The 24,580-nt window shown below is 47.0% G+C and overlaps 1 protein-coding gene across 1 annotated transcript in view; it reads right to left on the bottom strand.

Moving 5' to 3' along the window:
• Nucleotides 1-23,003, bottom strand: part of ST8SIA2 (ST8 alpha-N-acetyl-neuraminide alpha-2,8-sialyltransferase 2) — a 41,625-nt gene extending 18,622 nt beyond the window's left edge. The window contains exons 1-5 of the mRNA XM_011978389.1: nt 22,825-23,003; nt 17,012-17,074; nt 12,752-12,880; nt 8,529-8,786; nt 2,209-2,502 (exon numbers count right to left, since the gene is read on the bottom strand). Coding sequence (XP_011833779.1) covers nt 2,209-2,502; nt 8,529-8,786; nt 12,752-12,880; nt 17,012-17,074; nt 22,825-23,003 — 923 coding nt within the window. The remainder of the gene's footprint in view (nt 1-2,208; nt 2,503-8,528; nt 8,787-12,751; nt 12,881-17,011; nt 17,075-22,824) is intronic.
• Nucleotides 23,004-24,580: the final 1,577 nt, after the last annotated feature.

Here is a 24,580-nt window from a genome sequence, read left to right as displayed (position 1 = left end):
GCTATCCCACGCCATAATCCTAGTCTAAGCCATCATTATTTCTTGCCAGAGCTATTGCAACAGCTTCCCAACAAATATTCCAGCTTTCATTCTTGCTGGAGGGATCTTTTAAAGATACAACTCAGATCTTCTCCCTCACCTCCTTCACTGCCCCTCAAACTTAGAATCAAATCCAAACTCTTTACCATGGCCCACAAACACATGTGCATTCTAGTTCCTATCTCTCTCACTAACATCATCTCCTCCCCTTTCTCCTTGTTCACTCTGTTTCAACCACATTTGTCTCTTGGTTAAACCTTGAGCACACCCTCCCACCTCAAGGCCTTTGCACTTAAGGTTCCCTCCCCCTGGAAGGTTCCTACCCCAGATCTGCACATGGCTGGTGCTGTTTCGTCCGTTGAGACTTAGCTCAAACCAACTTCTTTCCAGAGAAGACTTTCCTGATAGCACTATTTAAAAGTATCTTATTTATTTGTTTACCTGTAATTTATCTTTCCCTATAAGAAAACATAATTGTTAATGAGATCTGGGACTTTATTTTATTCACTACCATATCTTAGTGTCTAGAACAGAGCCTGGCACATAGTAAGCACTCAATAAATATAGGCGGAATGAATGTGTGTAGGTTTTAAAATGCATCTACAAATTGGCACTTTCCCATTGAGAGGCAGGGTCTATGTCTACTTCCCTTGATTCTAAGCTAATTTAATGACTAGATGGCTAGTAGATGATAATAGAAGTGACACTATGTGGTCTTAAAATGTGATGCAGCTTCTGCCTTGGTCTCTGGGCCACTTGTGCTAGAGCCTGGGCCACCATGTACACGTCTGACTACTCTAAGGCTACCATGCTATGAGGAAGCCCAATTTAGCCCATGCAGAGAGATCATTTAGAGAAACCCTAATATAACATAAAGAGAGGGAGACAGACGCATGGTTAACCCCAGCTGCTTCAGCCCCCCACTGTTTTACTTCTAGCCAATCTGACTGCACCTGACCTAAGAACCATCCGGGTGAGCCCTTCTCAGATTCTTAGCCAATAGAAATTGTAAACAATATAAAATGAATGTTGCTGTTGTTTTTTTAAGCCATTAAGTCATGAGATGATTTTTACTGCAACAGAAAACTGGAAGAGAGTGAATTAATGATTAATATTAAACTATTTTTCTTGTGGCTGCTCTAATGGGCACTAGTAAATTCCTAGCCAATTTACTGATCCAAGTGCCAGGGAGATCTATGCCAGGTCACATGAATGGGAGGAAACAAGGAGGAGATTGGGAACTACTACTTGTTTGGCTGGGGCTGTTTAAGAATACCATCCAGGTTGACATGGACTTCTTGATAGGAATAGTTCAGACCCTCCTCAATATTTCCTATTTGTTTTCCTTAAGTCTTGGAATCTCTTTCCTGGAATTAGAGATCCAGGCCTAACCAGGAGAATCCTTAGCTAATTAGTTACATCAAAACTCTTCTTAAAGAGAGTCGATTCCATTGCTTTAACTCTCCCTGTCTCTTTCATATTGCCTAGGTAAAGTTCCCTTCCATCTTAGAGGGAAGACCGTGTGGACAAAAACATCCTAGGAGACGGTCCTTTGAAGATCTCAGCCCAATCAACAAGATGTGCTCTGCAGAGTTAGAAAATATTGCACTGAGACATAAAGATGGCGATGATTGATGATAACATTAAGTGTTTCTACCGAAATATACTAGGCATTTCACATCCATTATCTCATTTAGTCTTCACATCCTCCAATGTTACCATTCCCACTCATATTTCACTGAAGAGGCAACTAAAGCTTAAAGAGATTAAGGTGAATTACTTGAAGTCAAGTGCATCTGATCCTGATTTTCTTGAAAATCACACACCTGGGATGGTATGTGACTTGCCAGCCACCATCTCTCTTCCCATGTTCATGGCATCTGTTCCCACTGAGCCTCGAGACAGCCCCACCCCCAGGATCATTCTCAACTCAGCTCTCTAGGCAGGCACTACTCATTGGTCAAAATTGGCATGCCAGATGAAACTCACTTGCCAAACCCCCTCATCTCTCAAGGAATGGAGGCTCAGAAAGGCCAGGTGACTTGCTGAGGCCATCCAGCAAGTGTGTGGTGGAGCTGCGGTGGAAATGCACCTAGGAAAGGGATACTGCCTACCAAGAATCCCCCACACTTAGTGACGGTCCTACTGGTCTGTAGGGAGGCCACTCACCCACGAACAGCGTGCAGCAGGCGCAGCGAGGGGTATGCAGTGCGCACATTGACATGGTGCTTCAGGATAAGCTCGTTGACCCACTCAACACGCTCCTTGCCGCCCCGGGCCATGAAGGCAGGGATCCACAGGATGCTGCCATTGAGGCTGTGCAGCCGCTGCAGCAGCTTCTCCCGCCACGTGGCATTGACCAAGTCCTCAAAGGCCCGCTGGATGACCGAGGGGTTCATGGTTACCAGGTCTGTCTTGAGCCCCACATCCCGGGCGTACTCCTGTACTGGGGCCAGGTTGCACCTGCCAGAGAAAAAGGCAACATGATCCTTTTGGGAAAGCTGGGACCCCTTCTTCTATTTAACTTGATCCCATCCTTTGCCTCTCCTTGCTTCTTTTTCATCCTCAAACAAAGACCCAGGGCATCTCTCCACACTCACAGGCCCCTCCCGTCATCCTTTCTCCTCCTTTTTCTGCCACAAATGTTTACTGAGCTCATACCATATACCTAGAACTTTGCTAGACCCTGTGGACGTAAATGCCTGTCTTCTGGAGTTCAGGATCTAGGAGAGGAAGAAAGAAACAAGTAAGCCAGTCCTCAGTCCACAAGATGATGATGCTGTTGCCAAGAGTGACCTGGCCCATTAGGTGACAGAGTGAGGGATCCGAAGGCAGACTTCCAGGCTCTAAACTCGCTTTGACACTTTCTACCTGTGTGATTCTGGGAAACTTGCTCAACCTCTCTGTGATTCCTGAGACCATCCATTACTTTAGCTATGATAGAGATCACAACAGCATCCCTCCCAAGGATTAAAAGAATTGCTACACGCTCAGTACTTAGAACACTACTGGATATAGTAAGAGCTTGATAAATGCTAACTGTTGTCATCATTTTTATGGGAAGGAGGAGTGTCAGGTGGACTTCCCTGAGGTGGTGACCCCTAAGCAGAAGTCTATTAGTGGACAAGGTACATGAAAAGGTGGTTCTCCAGTTTGCCAAGTCAGAAGAATCACCCCAGGCACTCATTAAAAATACAGATTCCCCAGTTCCTCACCTGGAGATTCTGATTCAGCAGGTGAGCCTAAGCATTGATACCGATTTTTCACAAGCCCTTCCTCTTCAGGTAGTGTTATAGCCAAGCAGTTTAGGAATACCATGCTATAGCACTGTGGGCACAAGAAAGGTATCCAAGGGCAGAGAGGTGGGAAACAACATGGGTGTTTAGGGAAAGGCAAGTGATTTGGTCTGACTGGAGTATATTGTGTGGAGGAGATGGGGTTTGGCAGGCAAGCAGAGTGAGGTATCAAAGGACTTGTGTGCCAGGGACTTGGTTCTGAGGGCAATAGGGAGCCACTGAGGGTTCTGGAGCAGGAGAGTGACAGGGACGGTTTAGAAATTTTGGCCACAATTAGAAAGCAATGAGATGAAGTTGCAGTATGGATTGGAGGGGATGGAGTTGGGTACTGGAGGGCAAACTAAGAGGCCACTGCAAACTCATGTTGACAAGTCAGGCTGCCTGGGTGGGCAGCCTCTGCTATTTAACCTGACGACTTCCTTGTGGGAGACCCGGCCTGGGTGTGCATACCTGGGTTTCCTGCCTGTGCCTGGGACTGGGATAGCAGCAGAGGGCACTGCAGGGGAGGTCTGGCTGCTGTCTGGCACAGAGGATTTAATGGTGGAAAAGCCCTTTGACCAGTGAAAAGAAGTCTGAGAAATCCAGTTAAGAGTGTAAAAATAGAGGCTGGAGACATGAAGACAAGGGATTGCAAGTCATCATCAAATGAAGAAATCCAGGAACGCACCATTTATCCCTCCCTTTAAGCAAGGACTTTCCTTTTTCAACAACTGGGGAGAAAAAGTGGGTTAATCAGAAAGAAAACTCCTATTTTTTGAGCCCCTGGTGTGTGCCAGGCACTGACCGGTCCTTTAACATAGGTCAACTGATTTTATTGTGACCCAGTTTTAATCACCATCCTGTTACAAGTGAGGAAATGGAGGCTCAGTGTGTGAGAATTAACTTGCTCAAAGGCCTGGAGCTGGAAAGCGAACCACCAGGAGTCAAACTCAGGTATATTCGACTCAAAGAGCCTGTTTGTGATTTCGGACTGAACGCCCTAAAATATTCCCTCTTCCCATCCCTGCCCCTAGGTCTTGCTATCTTTGACTGTGACTAAACACTGTAAAGGGATAGGATTGCCCTGGGTCAATTCCCCTTCAGGAGCCCTTGCCACAGGCCTCAGAGACTGAGGTGTCACTGTAGTACATCAGTCAGTGTGGGGCTGCCCAGGTCTCGGTTACTCCTATTGCCTTGAAATCTGGCTGAGCCAGGCTTCCAAGGCTTTCCTGAGGGTCTGGGGCCAATTCTAGGCCAAGCTCCAGGTCCTGAGAGCAGGGCCAAGTGGACTCCATGCAGTTCAGATGGACTGGAAGCAACCATGGGGCAGGAGGGGCTGTGACAGAGGCAAGGAGAATGAAGGGGATGTGGCACCTAACCCTGGCGGCTCACAAGGTGGCCCAGAAGGGTGAAGCAGGAAACACACTCCCAACTACAATGTTGGCCAGTCTGGAATGCCACCTCCTGGAAGATGTTGTGGGCAATGGGAACAGGGGCTGTGTGCTCCTTGCAGGCAGGCCCCAGCCCTCATTCAGTATAGGACTCGGCTCACAGTAGGGGCTCCATACCTTACCTGCAGAGGCACAAGAAGAGGGAGGCAGAGAGGGGCTGTGAAGTCCAAGCTTTTCCAATGACTGTGCCTCAGTGAGGATGCTGGGGTGGGGGAGCTCTGCCCTAAGTGGACTGTCTGGACGTCTTCCTTCCCCACCAGAGGTGAATTGCTTCATTTAGGCGAGAAGGAGGCGTTAGGAAGGGGTTCAATCTGATCTAGGCTCTCTTTTGTCCAACAGTAGGCCAGGCCTCCCAAAGTGACTTCTGGATTGGCTTGGCTCCGGGCAGAAGAGGAGTCACTCCCTTCCAGAAACCACCACACCCACAGGTACACATTGAGGAGTACTCTGCAGGGTGAGAGAGGCAGCTTGGGCAGGCTCTGGAAGCCAACTACCCGGTCCACAGCCTGGCTCCAGCCCTCACTAGCTGTGTGGCACTTGCCTCTCTCTGCCTCAATTTCCTCACTGCAAAGCCAGGATAAAAACAGAGCACTCCATACACAGTAGTTGTGAGAATTCAATAAGTTAATAAACATGAAGTGCATGGAATAGCACCTGGTACATTCCAAGTGGCCAACAAATAGTAAGGGATAACAATGATGATAATGTGGTTTATCCATGGAAGAGCATTTGTTCATCAGATTCTCCTTATGGAAGAAGTGCGTGTGTGCGTGCGCGTGCATGTGTTTGTGTGTGTGCCCAATGAAGTTCTGATCCCCAAACATCTGGGAGCTTATACTCTGCACACAGGATCCCAGATAGACACAGTGTCCTTAGCCTGGCATTGCAGGATCATGGGGCTCTCCTGGGACCAGCTTCCCACCCATTGCCAGCAGCACTTTGTGCAGCTGATGCTTGCTTGAGCAGTGCCCTGCCCGATCCATGCATCTGCCTTCTTGCTTCCATGCCTCTCTTCATGCTGTTTCCTCCTCCTCACCATTTTCACTGGTCAAAGGCAACTCACACTCCAATGCTGCTTCTGCCGGAAGCCTGCCTTGAACTCCCTAGGAGGCACTAGGTTTTGCAAGATCATTGCATTTTGTGTGCCATGTGTCCCACCAGGACTTACAAGCTTGTCTTCCCCACACAGAGTTTTCTGAGAGGGGGTGAGGTCTTGCGTGTCTGTGCGTTTCTCCCACAGAAGAGGCAGGGTGAATGGATTGAAGACGTGGACTGGCAGAGACAGAAACCTCTATCAGGAGTTTCACAGTGTCTGCCATTCTAGCAAAGCCACACGGAGGCCCTCCTCTGGCCTAGCACAGCCTTGGACAGGAGGCCCAGAGATGGACACAGCCACTCTGCTCTGGAGGAGCTCACCACTTGGGGGTGAGGTGGGTGGAGTGGAGACAGAGTCCCCAGGGAATTAACACTTAGTGTCCCTGTTGTGTGGGAGACACCATCCCAGGCATATTCCCATATGCCATCTCATTTAATGCTTGCAACATCACGCTCACGCTCTCTTTATTGTTAGTGTGGGGCTTTGGCCTGTAGCATATTTCCAAGTGCAGGGCATGGAATAAACTCCTAGATGGGAAGAACGCAGAGGAACAGTCCCAGCGGGGTGGAGGAGCTAGTGCCACTACTGGGTACTGTATCCCTGATGTCAAATGTTAGTCTGTACACAGTAGGGCTGCAAAATCTTGTCCTAAAACACCCCTCAGGTCCACCCCAGAGACCCGTGGGAGTTTCAGAGCCATGGACATAGGCCTAAAGGACAAAGAACAACTGCACTTTTTGAAGTAGCTTGCTCCTTGGCATTTTTGATCCATATTTTCCAAGTATGTGTGGATGGGTGTGGACATGACTCCCAGGAGTGAAGCAGAGCACACCCCGGCTGCGCCTCTCCACTCCCAGTCACGCACCAGCAGTGGTGTCCCCTGGGGTGCTTGTTAGAAATGCTGAGTTGCCGGCCCCACCCTAGACCCCAAAACTCTGCATGTCCATAAGCCCAGGAGACTCCTGTGCACGGTAAAGTCTGAGAAGCACTGGGCTAGAGCACAGACCGTATTCATAATGAAAGAACCTCAAGGCCAGCCAGTCCACCCAGCCCGTTTTACAGATGATAAAACTGAGGCCCAGAAAGGCAGAGAGATACACCCCAAGTCATGTGACAAATGGGTAGCAAAGCCAAGGCCCAGCTTTGAACTGCACACTGCTGACTATGTGAAAGGGTTCCAAAAGGAAACTGTGGCCAAAATCTGCCTCTAAAAATTCCTGGGTCAGGACTTCATGGGCTGTGTGAAGCTCACTGTGGGGACTCATGACTTGTGACAATGGAAGAGGCATGGCTTACGTGTATGGCATTAGGTCAGAAAGTCCCCCACCGGATACTGCTGGGCACTCCTGGAGGGGATCTGACCCCCTGGGAGGAGGCCTGGGCCCCCACACCCTCACCTTTAACGCCCAACCGTCACTCCTTCTCTGACTTCCAATCAGACAGACCTGCCACACTTCCTTCTTCCTTTCCCCTCCCCTCACCCTCCTTCCACTAGTCTTTAGACTAATGGGCTCTGAAAAGCAGGGACTGAGCTGTTGGATGTGCCAGGGCCAGACGGACCTGGCAGAGGATGACAAAACTCTGGCTGCCAGGCTGCGGTAGCATTTCAATCCCAGCGGATGCAAGAGTAAAGACACGGTTTCTTCCCATGTCCCAAGGTTTAGGGAACTCTATGATAAGGTGGCTTCCCAAAGCCCCAGGACAAGGCTGTCTTTGCCTCGAGTTGGCCCCCACAGAAACATGAGAACGTATGCAGTTCTGCCAGGGCTGGGGAGCCGGCTGGAATGAAACTCGAGGCCCTGCATGCCCTAATTTTGACCGGGAGACAGCAAAGCCTTGTTTCCATGACTTTAGTGGGTTGGGGGTCAGGTGTCAGGGCCAAGGGCAACCTTGTGTGCAAATGTCCCAGGCAACTGGAAAATGAGAGCAGATATTTTCGAGAAAATAATGGTCAGCTACAAAATCCAAGTTTCTCTGTTACTCCCGCACTTCCCAGATTTTGAGAACAGGGTAATAAAGTCACTAGTAGGGCACCCCCTTCCAAGACACTTACAAGAGTTTTGCAAAGTTGAACCAACAACTAGCCAGCCCAGGAGATTTCCTTACCAACCTTTTGTACCAGGCTCTACCTCAGGGGATCAGCAAACTTCTTCTGTAAAGGGCCAGATAATAACATTTTCTGCTTTGCAGGTGATATGATCTCTCTGTTGTGACTGCAATTCCACCCAATGACTTAACTGTGCCCAGTGACTCCACTCTCTTTGTAGTGAGACAACAGCCACCAATGATATGAAAATGGGTGGCGTGGCTGCGTTCCAACCAAACTTTATTTACAAAAGTAGGCTGCGGGCCAGCATCTGCCCACCTCTGCTGTGGATCAGTGATTCTCAACCTTGGCTGTAAATCAGAATGACCTGTGCTCCCTGGGTTGCCCGCACCCCTGCCACGCCTCTCTTCCCCTCTCCCTCATTGATTTAATTGGTTTGAGGTACATTCTGGACATTGGAGGTGAAGCTCCCCAAATGATTCTGATGAGCAGTCATGGTTGAGAGTAGGGGCTAACTCCGCCAAGGCCTCGTTTCAGTCTCTTGGGACAACTGGCAATGCTCCGCTGAAACACAGCCTGCCCGCCGCTCTGGCCCCAGAGTGCCTGCTGGGGCGTGTTACCTGATGACGAAGCTGTGGGCGTCAATCTCCTGCCCACAGCCGCTGTTCAGCAAGACCCCCGAGTTGCCCACGATGGCACAAGTCCCAAAGTGCTTGTTCTTCAGTGGCGAAGTCCTGGGGAGGAGCTCGTAGAGGTTCTGAGACACATTCATGGTGCTGTCTCGATCGAAGATGTAATGAATAATGTCTCCAGGCTTCAGGGTTCCCTTTAGGACAGAAATGTCCTTTTCAGCATCCAAGAACTTTAAAATTTGCTTCCTGTGAAAAGCAAACATGCGTGAGGAAAGTCTCCATGGTGCCAGCTGCCCTTTGCCTGCCCAGCTTTTCCTATCCGGGGTCGCCCTGCAGGGTGGCTGCAGCCCAGCCAACACACAGAGTATGCTGAGAATTCAGATGCCCTTGAGAACGGGTTCCAGGCAGGGACGGCCAGAAGTGGCCCAGAAGCAACTACGGTGGTGGCCAATATGGGGGTTGCCAGGGTTACACCCTCTTCCTTTGCGAGGTGAAAACTGCTCTGGGAAATCACTCCATTAGGACTGGAGGTGAGCTCCTCAAGCGGGCCCCAGAAGGAAGGGTGGCCCATCACCCCAGTTTCCCCAGGACTGCCTGGCCTAGGCACTGAAAGTCCCATGTCCCTGAAAGCCCCTCAGTCTGGGGCACACCCAGACATTTGGTGGCCTTACATTACCCTCACTCTCTTAGGGGGATTTAGGGCCACCCTGTGACAGGGATGAAAATGAACAGTTAGGTACAAAATCTAAGTTTCTCTTTTATTCCCACACTTCCTAGATTTTGAGAAAAGGATACTAAAGTCTAGGAGCAGAAAGCCAGATGACAGGTGCCTCTCACTCCTTACTGGCCCATTTTCTTCCACGGAAGCTTTCTCTGGGCAAAGGAGCTTTCTGGGGGGATGGATACCGTGACGTGTATGGACATTTTCCGCCTCTGAGACACTGAGAGGATGGCCTGCCATCCTGCAAGCTGGAGCATGTCCGCTTGCTGCCCCCCTCTAGTTGCTATCTAGTGTTTATGGGTAGGGGGGAATCATAAATATGGACCCCTTCCTGGTCCCACAGAGAAGGGCTCCTTTGTGTTGTTTCAGAGCAAAGGACAGCTCTCTAGACTCTAGGGTAGCTTTGATTTAGAGAAAGTTCTCGAATCGAATCATCTAGCAAAGCACAAAGAAAAGATTGAGTGGGGTCAGGAAAGGGATGGGTGTCCTCTTGGACTTGCCAAAAAAGCTTCACCTGAAACACACAGCCTTCCCCTAAGGAGCCTGAGAATCCTAGCTGGGGGTTTTACTTAAGGAACTGTTTAAATCACCCGAGATTTTTAGAAATGATTCCAGTCATAAAGAGAAAGAAATTGGGTACCTAGATAAGCTGAAATTAATTTCATATTCTGCTGCAAATTCCTATCTAGAACAGATACAAAGATGCTGTTCTTTGTTTTCAGAGTCCTGGAGGTGCAGAATTTTCATGCCCTTTGCAGATATGAGATGCTGCAGGATGGCTGTCCCATCTCACAGATAGTAACACTGAGGCCTGAAAGCCTGCTGGATTTGAGATGTTCACAACCTGTGGTACATTCCAGCAGGCTGCACATTCAGTCACTTGGGGAACCTTTAAATACTTCAAATCTCCAGGCTTACATGTGAGAAATCTTGATTCTGAGAGTGGCCCAGTTCTCAGCATTGCTCTCAAAAGCTCCCCAGGTAACTTTAATGTGTGTCCAGGTTCAAGCGCCTCTGGGGAAGTCAGGGGGCAGCTAGAACGCTTGGTAAGCTTGATGCTTCTCCTCCATTATCTTTCCTTATAAATGACCTGCATCTCTTGCTATCATGTAGGGGAAACCACCCTTGCAGAATAATTCGTATCTGTTGATGGAAAATAGAGGCATTGTTTTTATTTACTGTGCTTTACCAAGGATTATATGACCTGACAAACTAATATAGTTGGGAAATTGCTGAAACCTTTGCAATTACTTACCCCAAGGTATTTAAAAACAAAGAGAGCCCCTAGAAAGCCCATCAATAAACACCTCTGTGAGTGAATTAATTTCTAACTAATTATGAGAAATTACCATCAATTATTAAACATCATTCCAAATCACTTGCAGAATCTTTTATTATGAATACTCCTGGTGACTAACTGAAGCTGGAGGAAATTCTTTTTCCCTCTGGGTGAAGGTATGTTGTTGCTGCTGAGGGGACTGTGTTTGCAGGGTCTTTATGAAGGACACAGTCTTGTCTTCACAAGGGGTGGGGGAGCTATTTCTCTACCCAATGGTTGGAGAAAGGGACATTGGGGACCATGGGTAGCTCATACTGGCAGGAGGATTTCACTCACGGTGGTGTAGTGGGGAGAATGGTGACCCCCCTAAAATATATGTCCACCTCCTAACCCCTGGAACCTGTGAATGTGACCACATTTCAAAAGAGCATCTTTGCGGATGTAATTAACTTAAGGATCTGGAGATGAGATTATCCTGGATTACCCGGGTGGGCTCTAAATTCAATGACAGGTGTCCTTACAGGAGACAGAAGAGAAGAAGACAGAGGCACAGAGGAGAGGGCCACATGAAGATGGAGGCAGGGGTTGAAGTTCTGCGGCCACCAGAGGCTGGAAAAGGCAAGAAGATGGGTTCTCCCTTGGAGCCTGCAAGGGGGTGCTCAGAATTCTGGCATCCAGAGCGGTGCAAGCATAAATTTCTGTTGTTTTAGGCCACCGTGTCGGTGGTAATTTGTTATAGCAGCCCTAGGGAACCAATGCAGTTGGGGTTGCTGACTCCACGGTGCCCCTGATCAAAGGGGGCACCTGTTTAGGGCTTTGTGAGGGGGATGGAGAGCCACCAGGAGGCCTCTGAAGAGGCACTGAGTAAGGAGTGCAGGGTGGCAGGGAGTCAGCTACTTCAGATGATTTCTCAGCTGCCAGGTCCCCAGAGCTCATGCCTTTCAACTCCCCAGCCCTGCACAGGTCCCAAAACTAAGCTTCAAGAACTAGGGTGCAGGGGCGTTTCCATTTTGATAGTGAGCCTTGTGGCAGGGGCAACTCCCTGCTCTGCGTGGCGCCATTGCTGGTGGCTGCTCTCTTCTCTCCCAATAGTATGGCCTGGGATGGTCATCAAGGCCTTCCCCATCTGGTCCTGGCTACCATCCCAACCTCACCCTCCTATTCCCTGCCCCCTGCTTCCTGCTCCTGCAGCACTGTTCACAAGCACCAGATCACAGACTCTGCCTGTGGGAAGCAGCTTGGTGAACTTCTAATTATCCTTCAAAACCCACTGCTCCTGGCCAGCCTTTCCTGACCAGTCCTCTTAGTCTTCTTACAAAATGAATGACTCTTTGCTCAGCATGGCCTCTTTATTTCCATCTCTATATATGTAAGATGCAGCACCACCTAATGTGTATGTCATACCACGTTGTCTTGTCTTTGCTTATATTCGTGTCCCCACCTAGCATGTCTGATTCATGTGAGCACCCCCGGGGCCCCAGCATGATGCCTGGAACTAAATAGTTGGATTATACTTACACATATTTGCTGGGTCAATCATGGCTACATCTAAACTAAGTGTCCAAAATGCTGAAGTTGTAATTCCTTCTCTATGGTTCCCCATTGCCACTACCCCATGACGCCTGCAGTGCTCTGAAATAGATCAGGGCGAGAGCTGCTCTCTGGCTAAACAGACCTCTGCTTTCTGGTCAGGTGTCCTGTCAGTTCCTGGGTTCTCCGGATGCCCCTATGGCTCTAGGTTTTCCTTTTCATGTTGTGGGGGAGGAGCAGCCTATGCAAGCCACAAAGGCTGAGGGAGGGAGCAACTCTCCAAGAACAAACTGGAGGACTGTCACTGAAAGGGGATGTGAATCCCAGGCAGGCCCCAACAAGTAAGGACTCTTTATGCCTGGGAAGAAGCAGCCACCTGTGGCCTCCACTGCCCAGGCTCCCTCTGCTGCTGACCCGAGACTCAAGGTTTGCTGCTTCTGAGTCCAGGACCTCAGCGGGAGTTCCTGCCACCGCCTGGCCCCAGTCACCAAATGCACAGGCTGGGCTGCTAGGCTTGTCTGGGTTTTTATTTCCAATTGATCACTTACAGATGAAACCTGCCTCAGCGGGAGGTAAACATTTTATTTCTATCCTGACTTCTTTAGACGATGAAGAGCGGCAATTTGCCGGTGTGTGCTGAGGACCAAGTCTACTTCTTGTCCTATAGGTAATTACTAGTACCTGATCCTCAGAGAGAGTGTCTGGTTATGTCTCCATTTGGATGAGGCTGGCTGGATGTTGTGCTTGATGCTTTCATTACTTCTGTCAACAACAGCTGGTGATGAGGAGCCGTTTATTACAACTTCAGCTCTGGAAGGAGAAAAAAAAGGAAGAGGGTAGACATGATGTGTTAGCAAGCCGATGACAAGTCTAATAGTTTTGTTTTTGCACAGGCTTGAATGTAAACTTCTCCAGAAGAGCAAAATTGCAGTTATTACCTGAGAAGAGAAGGAAGTCTATTTATCTTCCAGTAATGCACAAACTCTGTCCCTCAGGTATAACCTACATACATTCTTGGAGACAGGAAGGAGGGTGATAAACCTATTTTTCTTCCTCCGCCCCCAGTGATTTTTTTTTTTTCCTGGTAAAACCTGGCAGTCTCTGTCAGAAGAGTAATATTTCTTATTCAAGCTATTGATAAGAAACTCTATAAGGAGCAGGTATATGAACCACAAAGTATCAAATCAAGGGCTTCCAAACTTAAAGAGAAAACAAGAACTCATACCAGGACAATGTAATTGTAGCCTGTGGCTTCCCCCTCCTCCCTGGCGGCCCCATCACTCTCTTGAGGGTAACTCTGAGATACTCCTTGAAACATGGACCTTGTTACACAGTCATCTGTGCTGTGTCTGTCCCTCACAGGAGACTGTAAGCAAGGGATCTCCAGCATTCATTTTATATTCCCTAGTGGTCTCACATAGCGGGTGCCCAATAAATAAGTATTGTTGAATTTAGGTTGAAATCGATCCTGGGGGAGCCTCGGGTGAATGAAAGAACTGGCTGGCTTCATATTCCCTGGGTGGATCATGATTCTGGGTAAACACCCCCTTTCCATCTGACTCAGGAACACCAGGTATTATAGGACTGGCTTGAATTCAGAGGCTTGAAATCTGTGCTAGTAGGTTTCTATAAACTAGGTTACAATTCTATCTTTGAAGGCAGTGTAAGAGTCAGCCGGCTTGCTGCCGGATGCACACAGATGTATGTGGGTCACATCCAAAGTTCTTTTTGTCTGTGCTGACAGCAGATTCTCCCAGTTAGAATAAGTGGATTTGTGATGACAAATTCTGAAGCTTTAAAGAGTTCAAACCAAACATCTATGTCCTCTCCATTTATCTTGAAACAGCCAAGTTAAAAAAAGATGAAATCCTGTTAGTGAGTTCTAAACCCGACACTCTACTTTTTTTTTTTTTTTTTTTTGGAGACAGAGTCTCAATCTATCGCCCAGGCTGGAGTGTAGTGGCACGATCTCAGCTCACTGCAACCTCCCCCACCCAGGCTCAAGCAGTTCTCCTGCCTCAGCCTCCTGAGTAGCTGGGATTACAGGTGAACGCCACCACACCCGGGTAAGTTTTGTATTTCAGTAGAGATGGAGTTTCACCCTGTTGTCCAGGCTGGTCTCGAACTCCTGACCTTAGGAGATTTGCCTGCCTCAGACTCCCAAAGAGCTGGGATTACAGGCATGAGCCACCATGCCTGGACCTACTTTGACTTTTGTAGGTAGAGAAGGAATTCGTTTAGGGGTGCATGTTGTCTCACATGTTCCCTTCACCCACCCACCTCCATTCCTCAGTATTTCTGACTCCTGGCTGATATCACTTGTCTCGAACTCAAATATCTGTAACTTTGCGGAGGATAGAGAATTGATGAGTTTTGAGTAAGGCAGAGGAACTCTTCCTAGTATGCAGGCTTAAGGGAGCTTCTGAGAGGGTACACAAGACCTAACCCTTTGGAATTTTTACTGTTTTCATGCAAGAAACAGAGGGTACAGTGGAAAGATTTCATAAACTGTGTGACTGTGGGTCAATCATTTTACCTCTCTGAGCCACAGATTGCCCATTTATAGAAACAGGGTATAGAAGAGACAGATATCCATCTCGTGAGGTTCTGGAATTTTCAAAGGAGCACCGATGTTTCTGGCATGACCCACTGGCTGCCACCTCATGAGGCTCTAGCAGGAGCTGGCATTGTTGCATCCTTTTGGTACCACCAACTTCTATGCAGACCACAGGCAGGGGCACTGACCTCAGGGACACAGAATTAGCGGCTTTGCCCAAGCTTCGTTGAAGCCTACCTCAGTAGGTAAGTGCGTAGGCATGCACAACAGAAATGCTTTAATGTTGGTGATGAGGAGTTATCGTCCTAAGAGGCTAGCTGATGTGCTCATCAGAAATCAGTGATTGGGCCCTGGCATCTCATGGCTTAAAGTGGGTTCAGTCTAGGGCGATGCTTCTCAGAGACTGGGGCACACTGGATGGCACCAGGCTCTCAGGAAAGAAGGAGCTGCAGAGGAATTCTATTATGGATACTTGGGGAGAGGGCACCTGCTTGGAAACCTCCAGGAAAGGTTTCCAGACTTCTCCAGGACACAAGATGGTAAAGGTTGGAAAGGGAGAGAGATAAATGCTGGTGTGGATAATGGTAAAATTTCGTTTCTCTCTCCACCTTCCAGGGTGAATTTGGATGGCATCCTGCATAGCCCATTATGGTCTTAAGGGATTTTAACCCTGGCTCAGTTGCAGTCTACCTTGGTGGACTTGGAAAAGTCACTTCAGATTTCCAGCCTTCTTATCTGTAAAATAAAGGGGATGGATTAAATAACTCCAGGGTCCACCTCGGTTCACAGGTTTTGTACGCTCTGTGCTGCACAAACATGCTGGATTGGTGAGTTGAGGTATTCCTCTTCAATGAATATGTCCTCCTGTTTCCAGTCCCTTCCCCCATTTCCAAAATGACACTAGAGGTACATCTCAGGCTTAAGTTGCTTCACCTCCCAACTCCTGAACTTCACCCCCAGTGACCTTCCTATGATGCCACAGATATATCCACAGTGGTAGTAACAAGCATCAAATAACTACCTTTAACATATCAGGTGCTGGGCTAGATAGATCCTTATATTTGGTGGTTCTAATCCTGAAACACTCCTCAAAGACACTGCAGTATTATTCTAATTAAATGGGTGAGCCAAGGCTCAGAGGGGTAAAATCACTTGCCTAAGGCCCTGGCTAACAGACACCAGGGGTGAAGCTAGGGCTGCCTGGATCCCAGGACTGTTTTTTCCACTTCTCATACTTGATTAATATGAGACTGTGGCCCCTCAAGCTACCACGAGGACTTGGGCTTCAGGGGCAGGATCTTCTTTCTCCAAAACAGGGCCATCATTTCCTAATAGAACAGAGAGGGACTTAGGAGCACATGGCCTTCTTTCTTTCTGTCATATTTGCATTTCACCTGGCATAACACAGGCTTCATTGATAGCTCCAAGGTGGCTAGGAGGTAATTAGAGAGCTAGAAGCAATGATGTCAGGGAAAGAGGGAACAGTTTCTCGAGTCAGTCATGCAGGGTCAGGGACAGATGTACTTCACAGGTCTCATACAGAAAAGAGATCTAAAAAAATATGGAAGGGCAAATAATAGACTATCCTCTGCATCATATGGACCTCTTATTCCTACAATGACCAAAATAAGATATTTAGAAAGCAAAACGAGCCCCTGATTTTGTGGAGTAGCCTTTGTTTACATCATATAACTCGGCACTTCCTTCCACTGCTCCTTAAGCTCAGGCTTATAAGACTACAGGTCATAGCTATGGGGCACTTGTCATTGATGGAGAATGGGGACTCAGAAGCATGGCGCAGCCACAGCCAGGGGCAATCCTGGCTTTTCATGCTCTCCTGCATCCAGCTGTCCCCTGGCAATGACTGTTCTGCACCATTACATGAAGTAGAAACACTCAGAATTTGGAGCATACGTTCAATAATCGGGGTTAACATTACTGTGTTGACTCCCTAAATATTTTAAGAGGTCTCAGCAAAGTTTCTGAATGCTTTATTTTCCATCTTAACCTCCTGGACAAACCATTTACCGCAATGAAATTGAGTGAAAATCCTGGTTCCCTTCAGGGTCTCCATTGCTTAGCAAACATGCAAGTTTGAGTAAGCTCATTGGCGTCCAAGGCATTGCAAAGTGGGTGGGCTCTTTTCCAGAAAGTGACTCTTACCCATCTGCATTTTCCATCTCTGCAGCCTCTAGACCTTGGGCCATTTCATGTGATCTTCCATTGACAGCTCCCCCCAAAAGTGATTAGGGAAATGCAAAGCCAAAGTGAAACGAAACAGATCTATTTGCTAAGTAAGAAGGGCACCATCCAGCAAAGAAGAGAAGCAGATTAATAGCTGCCTTACAGCAAAAACAAATGAACACAAAATCTAATTTACAAACCTATTAGATTTGCTATGTAAGCTGTTCACAGCTGATCTGATTGTACCTCTGCCTCCCGAATTCCTGCAAGACAAAGGAAATGCATTATTTATAAACCCAGCGCATCTTTGCAAAGCCCTCTTCAATTGCCAGGAGATCCCACAGCCCACCAGGAAAACTACAGAGGGAGGAAGAGACCTCATTCTGGACTCTCCAGAATGGGCAAAGTCCTGGCCCCAGACACAGCCCAAACATTTTATAGGGTGTGGACCTCCTGGATCTTCCCCTGCCTCCCTCCCCACTTGAATATTCTTCCAATTAGTACCCAGGTTCTCATTTGAGACCCACATTCAAGACAGCAAATGAACTCCCTGGGGATTAGTCTCCCCTGGTGAATCCCACAGGATAGCAAGATTCAACATGACTCAGCATCTGCTCTAGCATGACTCAGCACCCACTGGCTGTCTTCTCTTGCTTTCACTCACATGTAGTGAGCTGTTGTCCATTGCATTCTCTCCAACTTTGAGACTCCAGAAATTCAACAGAGGCAGCAAGGTTAACTCAACAGTGCCTCCATTCAAAAGTGATCGCAATTTGCTCTTTGGTGGCAAAAGAAATAGTATTAAGTGGTGTCACTCTGCTAGGAAGTGAGAAGGGTGTATGTGGGTCATGAGATCCCTTGTTTCTTCCTCTGTAGGATAGGCTTTTGAAGTAAAAGCACTCTAAGGCCCTTTCCAGCCCTACTCTCTATTCGGTTCTGCCAAATCCCATTCTGTCTGGCCACATGGTTTCATCCCACTTCACTGACACATTAGGCGTGGGGAATAGATAAATACATGTGCCTTGAGAACTCCCCACTTTTTGCTCTGCATGTTTTAGAAAAGTTGTATGTGAGATTCATTATTTTTATTAATTTAAAAAATGACAGGGTATGCGGTTTGGGGAGGTACTGGGTGCTTTTCTCATTTTTAAAGTTCCATTTAGCCTTTCAGTCAAGGTGTTGGCGGACTCCAAAGAAATAATTAAAATCACTGGGGAAGCTATGTATTGAAAGGAAACCTTGTCATTAAATGAGAACACTGCAGGGGGAGTTAGTACCTATCCACACACTGGTTTTAAGTCTGGAGTTTTGTATCTGATTTCCTTAGGATTCACATACTTGTATATATCACATTGTGTGTGCACACACATGTGTGTGCATGCTTATATGTACATGTCTTTTCCAGATAAATTGTCTTTTCCACATTATTTTGCAACAGGCTATATTCACCCATTTCATAGGCAGATAACCAGACAACAGAAAGGGTATGATGACCTACCCAGTTTCTCACTTTAGTTCTCCTTTACTTAAGATTCCAAATTTCATCACTACAAATCTAGTTCTCAATTACAAAGAGTATCATTGGGTCTTCTCATTTTAATTTGATGCCTAATATTTATTTTTGTCCCTCCTCATTTCCCCTTGGAAATATCTCCTTGGGATAACAGCATTCTTGTACTTCCACGTTGGGGTCTGGGAATGTCGGGTCAGCTCCGGTCCTGTAACCCGCATTCATCTGGGTCAGGTCCCAAGGGCATTGCTGGATGTGCTATGGCCCATGGGTCACTGTCTGCTCGCATGCCCCCAGCTGGACCCTAGAACTCCTTGTGGGGAGGGGAGACTTGCTAGGCCAGACATTAAGTCAAGCACAGTAATTCAATAAATGGTTTGGAATGGTTGGTTAATGATCTGGTGGTGAGTTGGGAGAAAAACAGTTGACCGTTACCTTACTCTAGACAGAAAAAAATGGATTTAACAAATGTTTCCCAAAATTTAGTAATTTTCAGATCCCTATCACCAGTTTTTCATATTTATCAACTGCACGCACTATTATCCACTATTATCCACTTAAATTTTAAAACGGACTCATCTTTAAAAACTTACCCTTACCCTAAGCAATATCATCTGTGAAATACAGGTTTGATGTCTTGATTACAAAGTTATTAACAAAAACCCTACACAACCATTACCACAAGAATATTTATCAATAGAATTCCTAAAATCATCTTACATTATCACAAGGAGTACCATGGGTATCTGCACCACCCTCTGAGAAAGATAGAATGAAAGTTAATTTTTTTTTTTTCTGAGACCGAGTCTACCTTCGTCGCCCAGGCTGGAGTGCAGTGGCGTGATCTGGGGTCACTGCAACCTCTGCCCCCCGGGTTCAAGTGATTCTTGTGCCTCAGTCCCCCAAATAGCTGGGATTACAGGCACCTGCCACCATGCCCAGGTAATTTTTGTATTTTTAGTAGAGACAGGGTTTTGCCATGTTGGCCAGGCTGGTCTCAAACTCTCAGCTTCAGATGATCTCCCCACCTCGGCCTCCCAAAGTGCTGGGATTACAGGTGTGAGCTACTGCACCCAGCCATCCTGGCCAAAACAGTTGAATATTTAAAGAAGGAAACCCACGAGAAACTAGTAAGAACAGAGAAGAGGATATTCATCAAATCTTTGATGAGGGCTGAGGAGTGTATGGGAGGGACTTTGTAAATTTAGAAGAATGAGAAGAAATTACCAAAAAAAAAAAAAAAAAAGTCAACAGATTTAACTTACAAAAATCCAAAATTTGGCTTATACTAAAAGCAAACCTCAACTAACCAAACCCAGTTTCTGTCATGAAATCTAAGGCGGCTCTGGATGAGGATAGCAACATATCTAAATAATTTATTTTCTTATTCATTCAACAAAAATATTTTGAGTAATATTATATTTCAGGCTTTGGCCAAGCTAGATATATATAGTCTCCATGCTCGTGGAGTATAGCTTAGGAGACAGTAGGGATGCATTAATTTTTTTTTTTTTTTTGCCAAGTGCCCAACCTCCCCCCAGCTTTATTAAGACATAATAGACAAACAAATTAGACAAATTGTGTATATATACTATGTGTAACATGATGTTTTGATATCTGTATACATTGTGAAATAATTAAATGAAGGTAACTAACATATGCATCGCCTCGCACACTTACTTTTTCTTTTTGAGATGGTGTCTCGCTCTGTCACCCAGGCTGGAGTGCAGTAGCCTGATCTCGGCTCACTACAACCTCTACCTCCTGGGTTCAAGCAATTCTCCTGCCTCAGCCTCCCAAGTAGTTGGAATTACAGGCGCCTGCCATCATGCCCAGCTAATTTTTGTATTTTTAGTAGAGACAGGGTTTCACCATGTTGGCCAGGTTGGTCAACTCCTGACCCCCTGATCTCAGATGATCTGCCTGCCTCGACTTCCCAAAGTGCTGGGATTACAAGCGTGGGCCATCGTGCCTGGCCCATACTTACCATTTTGTGTGTGCGTGTTAAGAACATATAAGATCTACTTTATTGGCAATTTCAATTATACAATACAGTATTATTAACTGTAGTTACCATGATGAACAGACCTCTAGAACTTACTCCTCCTGTCTGAAACTTTGTACCCTTTGCCCAATACCTCCCCTCCTCACAGCCCCAGTCCCTGAGAGCCAGGCTTAGAGGAGACCAAATGCCTTGAAATAGCTGGTTCCAGCCTTTCTCTTCTCCTGCTTCCAGCCAGGTCCTGGAGAACATCGAGTCCTGCTGACTTGGGATACTACAAATCCATGCACTTTTTCCATGCCAGTTCTTACTCAAACTCAGGGGTTCTTGACCTCGGCACTGGACATTTTGGTGAAGATAGTTCTTTGCTGGTGAACTCTTGTTTTCTGCTTGGTGACTCTCAGAAGAGGAATCCCCCATGCCTCAACTCCGGCCCCACCAGCCCGCCCATCCACATCACCTTTCCATGCCAACTCCCTAACCCAGCATCGGTGCCTCCCTTCCAAACCATCCCAATTTTCAATTCTCAGCCACCATTTCCTTTTTTTCCCAGAGCACTCAATTCTATTACAGCATTTGCCACCTTCTTCTCGTATTTAATTACTTCATGGAATTGCAGATGGGAGGCTTTACAGAAATCTTGTCATTTACACAATCTGAACTCCTCCTCATACAATCGAAGAGACCAAGGCCTGGGGATTTGTGTGTCAGGTTCAGCTTCCTCCTGCGGGCCACAATAAAGTGTAAGTCCTTGGGTGGGGCGGGGGCATGTTAACCATGTCTTTTATTTTCTGTATTCCAATGCTTTGACATCTGGGGCTTTTCTGACCCTGGAGAAACTGCCCCTCCCAGGGTTAGCCAGTTTCTAGAGACAGCAAACAACTGTCCTGGGAATGCTTCTGTCAAATTGCAACCTTGAATCCATGCCCCTACTGTCTTATTTACTGGGGGCCAGTATTCCCCTACCCTAATTACCCCTGGCTAGGTACCATGCAACTAGCAACAGCTCCTACCCTGCAGAGCCTGCTGAAATTATTCAAACTAGCCAATCCTAAACCTGCTCTGACCCCACCTTGCCCATTCTTTCCTGTGCAAACCACAAAAAAGGCTCTTGCCAGTTTCCCCCTCCTCCTGCCTCCAGACCAACCCCAGTAACTCCTTATGTAGAGCCCCGTGATGTGAGTATAACAAACTGTCTTCTTCCTGGCAGTCATCGCTTCATCTGTTGGCCGTGACATATGTAAATAATAACAGAACCTATAGTAAAACAGGATAGAAGCCTGTCTTATTCACTTTCTTAGCCTTGCACAGTGCTTTGCCCCATTGGGACTCAAGAAGCAAATCAGGAGTTAAGCGGGGGCTTTTCTTCTAAAGTCGTCCCTGCAGTTTTTGTGCTGTGTTCCCGCATATTGTTTACACCTGTACAAGACACCGCTTCACCTCTCAGTTGTTCATAGGACAGGGGAGACTATCATTCAAAGAAACTGGGCTGCAGATGTTTGGCTCTAGAATAAATCACAGGAATTGATGAGGGATTTGTTTTTTCTAATTAGGTTTTGCCTCAAATGTTATTAAAATAAGCTTATTTCCTTGTGATGGGGAACTGCTGATACCTGCCGGGTTGATTGATAGAAGACGATCGGGTAAGAAACATTTGCTAAAGATAATTCACAGAGTGCTGAAATTGTAGAAACAGAGATGCTTAGATCATCCAAATGAGAAAATATGTGGGGATACACTTTGCACACTATAAAGAACTCTATAAAATAAGGTATAATACTAGTAATAACAACTGTCCGTTTGACCCTGCTACAATATTCTCAATCATTGTAAGGGTAGAGGTTGACGACTTTAAAGGTCTACATTTTAGAATGCCAGTTTTCACTTTGGGAGGCCGAGGTGGGTAGATCACAAGGTCAGGAAATCGAGACCATCCTGGCCAACATGGCGAAACCCCATCTCTATTAAAAATACAAAAATTAGCCGGGCGTGGTGGTGCGCACCTGTGGTCCCAGCTACTCAGGAGGCTGAGGCAGGAGAATCGCTTGAACCCAGGAGGCAGAGGTTGCAGTGAGCCGAGATCACCACTGCACTCCAGCCTGGGTGACAGAGCGAGACTCCATCTCAAAAAAAAAAAAAAAAATCAAAACCGAAAACCGAAACCAAAACAAAACCAAAAACAGACTTCTAAGATAATGCTGCATTCTGAAATCCTTAACACTCAAAACCCCAGAAACCAAAGCAATTAAAACCCAGGACAATATATATATGTATGCTGTTGGTTGAACTGGACCTAGTGAAAAGCTGCGGGCAGAGAGGACTACTTCTCTATGGTGCTCATGGCTATAGAGCCTTTGCTGAGTTCCCCCATGCCGATTTTGGAGCTCCCTGCTATACAATGAGCCTGGGACTCTCACCATTCCTGGACGTCCGGGACATACCTGCAGAAGGGTGCCCCCTATATTCAGCCACTATTATCTCTATGCATTCGGCTTCAGCACCCTTTCCCCAGGTCATGGCCAGGCACAGGACCCCGGTCCTGCTCATCTCTGCGTTGCTGTGGGAGGGCGTATTTCCTGCACATCCAGTGTGTTCTAGAGAGGACCACTGAACGAAGAGATGAGCCCAAATCACTGAAGATGACCCTCTTCTGTAGAAAAGAGGATTCAGAGATGCCCATATTCCCCTCAGCAACTTCTCTCTCGCCAGCTCTTTGCAAACTTTCGCAGGTTCATCTATACTAGCGGTCTCTGTTTCCTCACTCCACCCCTGCTTCTTCCGAGCCTGGCTGGTTTGTGTTCCTGTCACTGTACCAAGAGAGCTCTGATATGGCCACCTTGCAATGACATTCTTCAGCCCCCAGATGGCTCGAACCGCATCGGTGTTGGATAAGGGTGGTCACTCCCTCCTTCCTGGAGAGGTGAACTGGGGCTCCCTGGGTCTGGTTCCCAGCTTCTGCCCAGCTCACACGTGGCCCTGGAGAGACCTTGTCTCTGGGAGTGGGGAGGCAAATGTTCCCTTGGACGCCCCCTGGAGGAAACATGAGGTGGCTGAGAGACATGACAAAGGATCCCAAGTGAAGGGATGGCTTAGAGTCCCCAGGGCATCTTTAAGAGCCTTCTGGCCCAGAAGATCCATTATTTTACGTCATCCCCTTGCAATATTTAAGACTTCATTTAAAATGGCATAAAATTCCTCCTTGATCCTACTGTTCCCCTGGCAGAGGTGCCACAATTAAAAATTGTGATTTTTCTCTATATTTACACCCAACAAGATTTTGTTCAGCATTTCTTTCTACAGTTTTTCTTACTAAATGAAAGTTTTGTAAAATTTCCAAATACAAAACACCGTTTGAATATATATATATATATATATTCAAAACAGCTTCTCTCCCCTTCAACCTAAGTTCACCCTGTAAGAGTGATGCCTCCACCATCCCAAGTGACCATTCTTGTTCCAGACAGGACAAAAATTCTCTTGCCTGTCTCTTCCTTAGACAGGGATGCAGATTCTAAGACATCAATTAAAAATAGTAAGAACTTCATTCCCTTGAGCCCCTCCATGTGCCAGGCACTCTACCAAAGGCTTTTTTTTTTTTTTTTTTTTTTTGAGGCAGGGTCTCACTCCCGTCGCCCAGACTAGAATGTAGTGGCGTGATCACGGCTCACTGCAGCCTCGACTTCCTGGGCTCAGCTGATTCTCCCACCTCAGTCTCCCAAGTAGCTGAGACTACAGGTATGTGCCACCACATCCCACATTTTTTTTGTTGTTGTTATTTTTAGTAGAGATTGGGTTTTGCCATGTTGCCCAGGTTGATGCTGAACTCCTGGGCTCAAGTGATCTGCCGGGCTCAGCCTCCCAAAGTGCTGGGATTATAGGCATGAGCCACCACGCCTGGCCCATAGTAACTTTCTTATTTCTGACTTGATTTTAGAAATAGGACACCAGGCTCAAAAAGGTTAAGTGATTTGCCCAGGGTCACCCAGCAAGCAAAGCAGCAAAGCTTTGATCGTGATCTGCATGAAGCCCAAACTCCTATGCCTGCAGAAAGTGGGCCCCTGCATCCTGCCCTTCACCTCCTGCCCAGGAGGATTTAATATATGTCGAGGAGGCCCCAGAGAATTAAGAGGAAGCAAGGGTTACTCAGCAAATAGTTGTAAGATGGCAAGTTAGCTAAGTGGGAAAATATTCAAGCTAGCCTCTCCACTCACATTACACTATAAGGATAAGATGTGACCCAGCCATTCAAAGCGATGC

The sequence above is a fragment of the Mandrillus leucophaeus genome, unplaced genomic scaffold, assembly GCF_000951045.1.
Source record: "Mandrillus leucophaeus isolate KB7577 unplaced genomic scaffold, Mleu.le_1.0 Scaffold193, whole genome shotgun sequence".
NCBI classification, from domain to species: Eukaryota; Metazoa; Chordata; class Mammalia; order Primates; family Cercopithecidae; genus Mandrillus; species Mandrillus leucophaeus.
The sequence above is the reverse complement of the archived record's forward strand: the minus strand, read 5'-3'. Positions and strand labels throughout refer to the sequence as shown.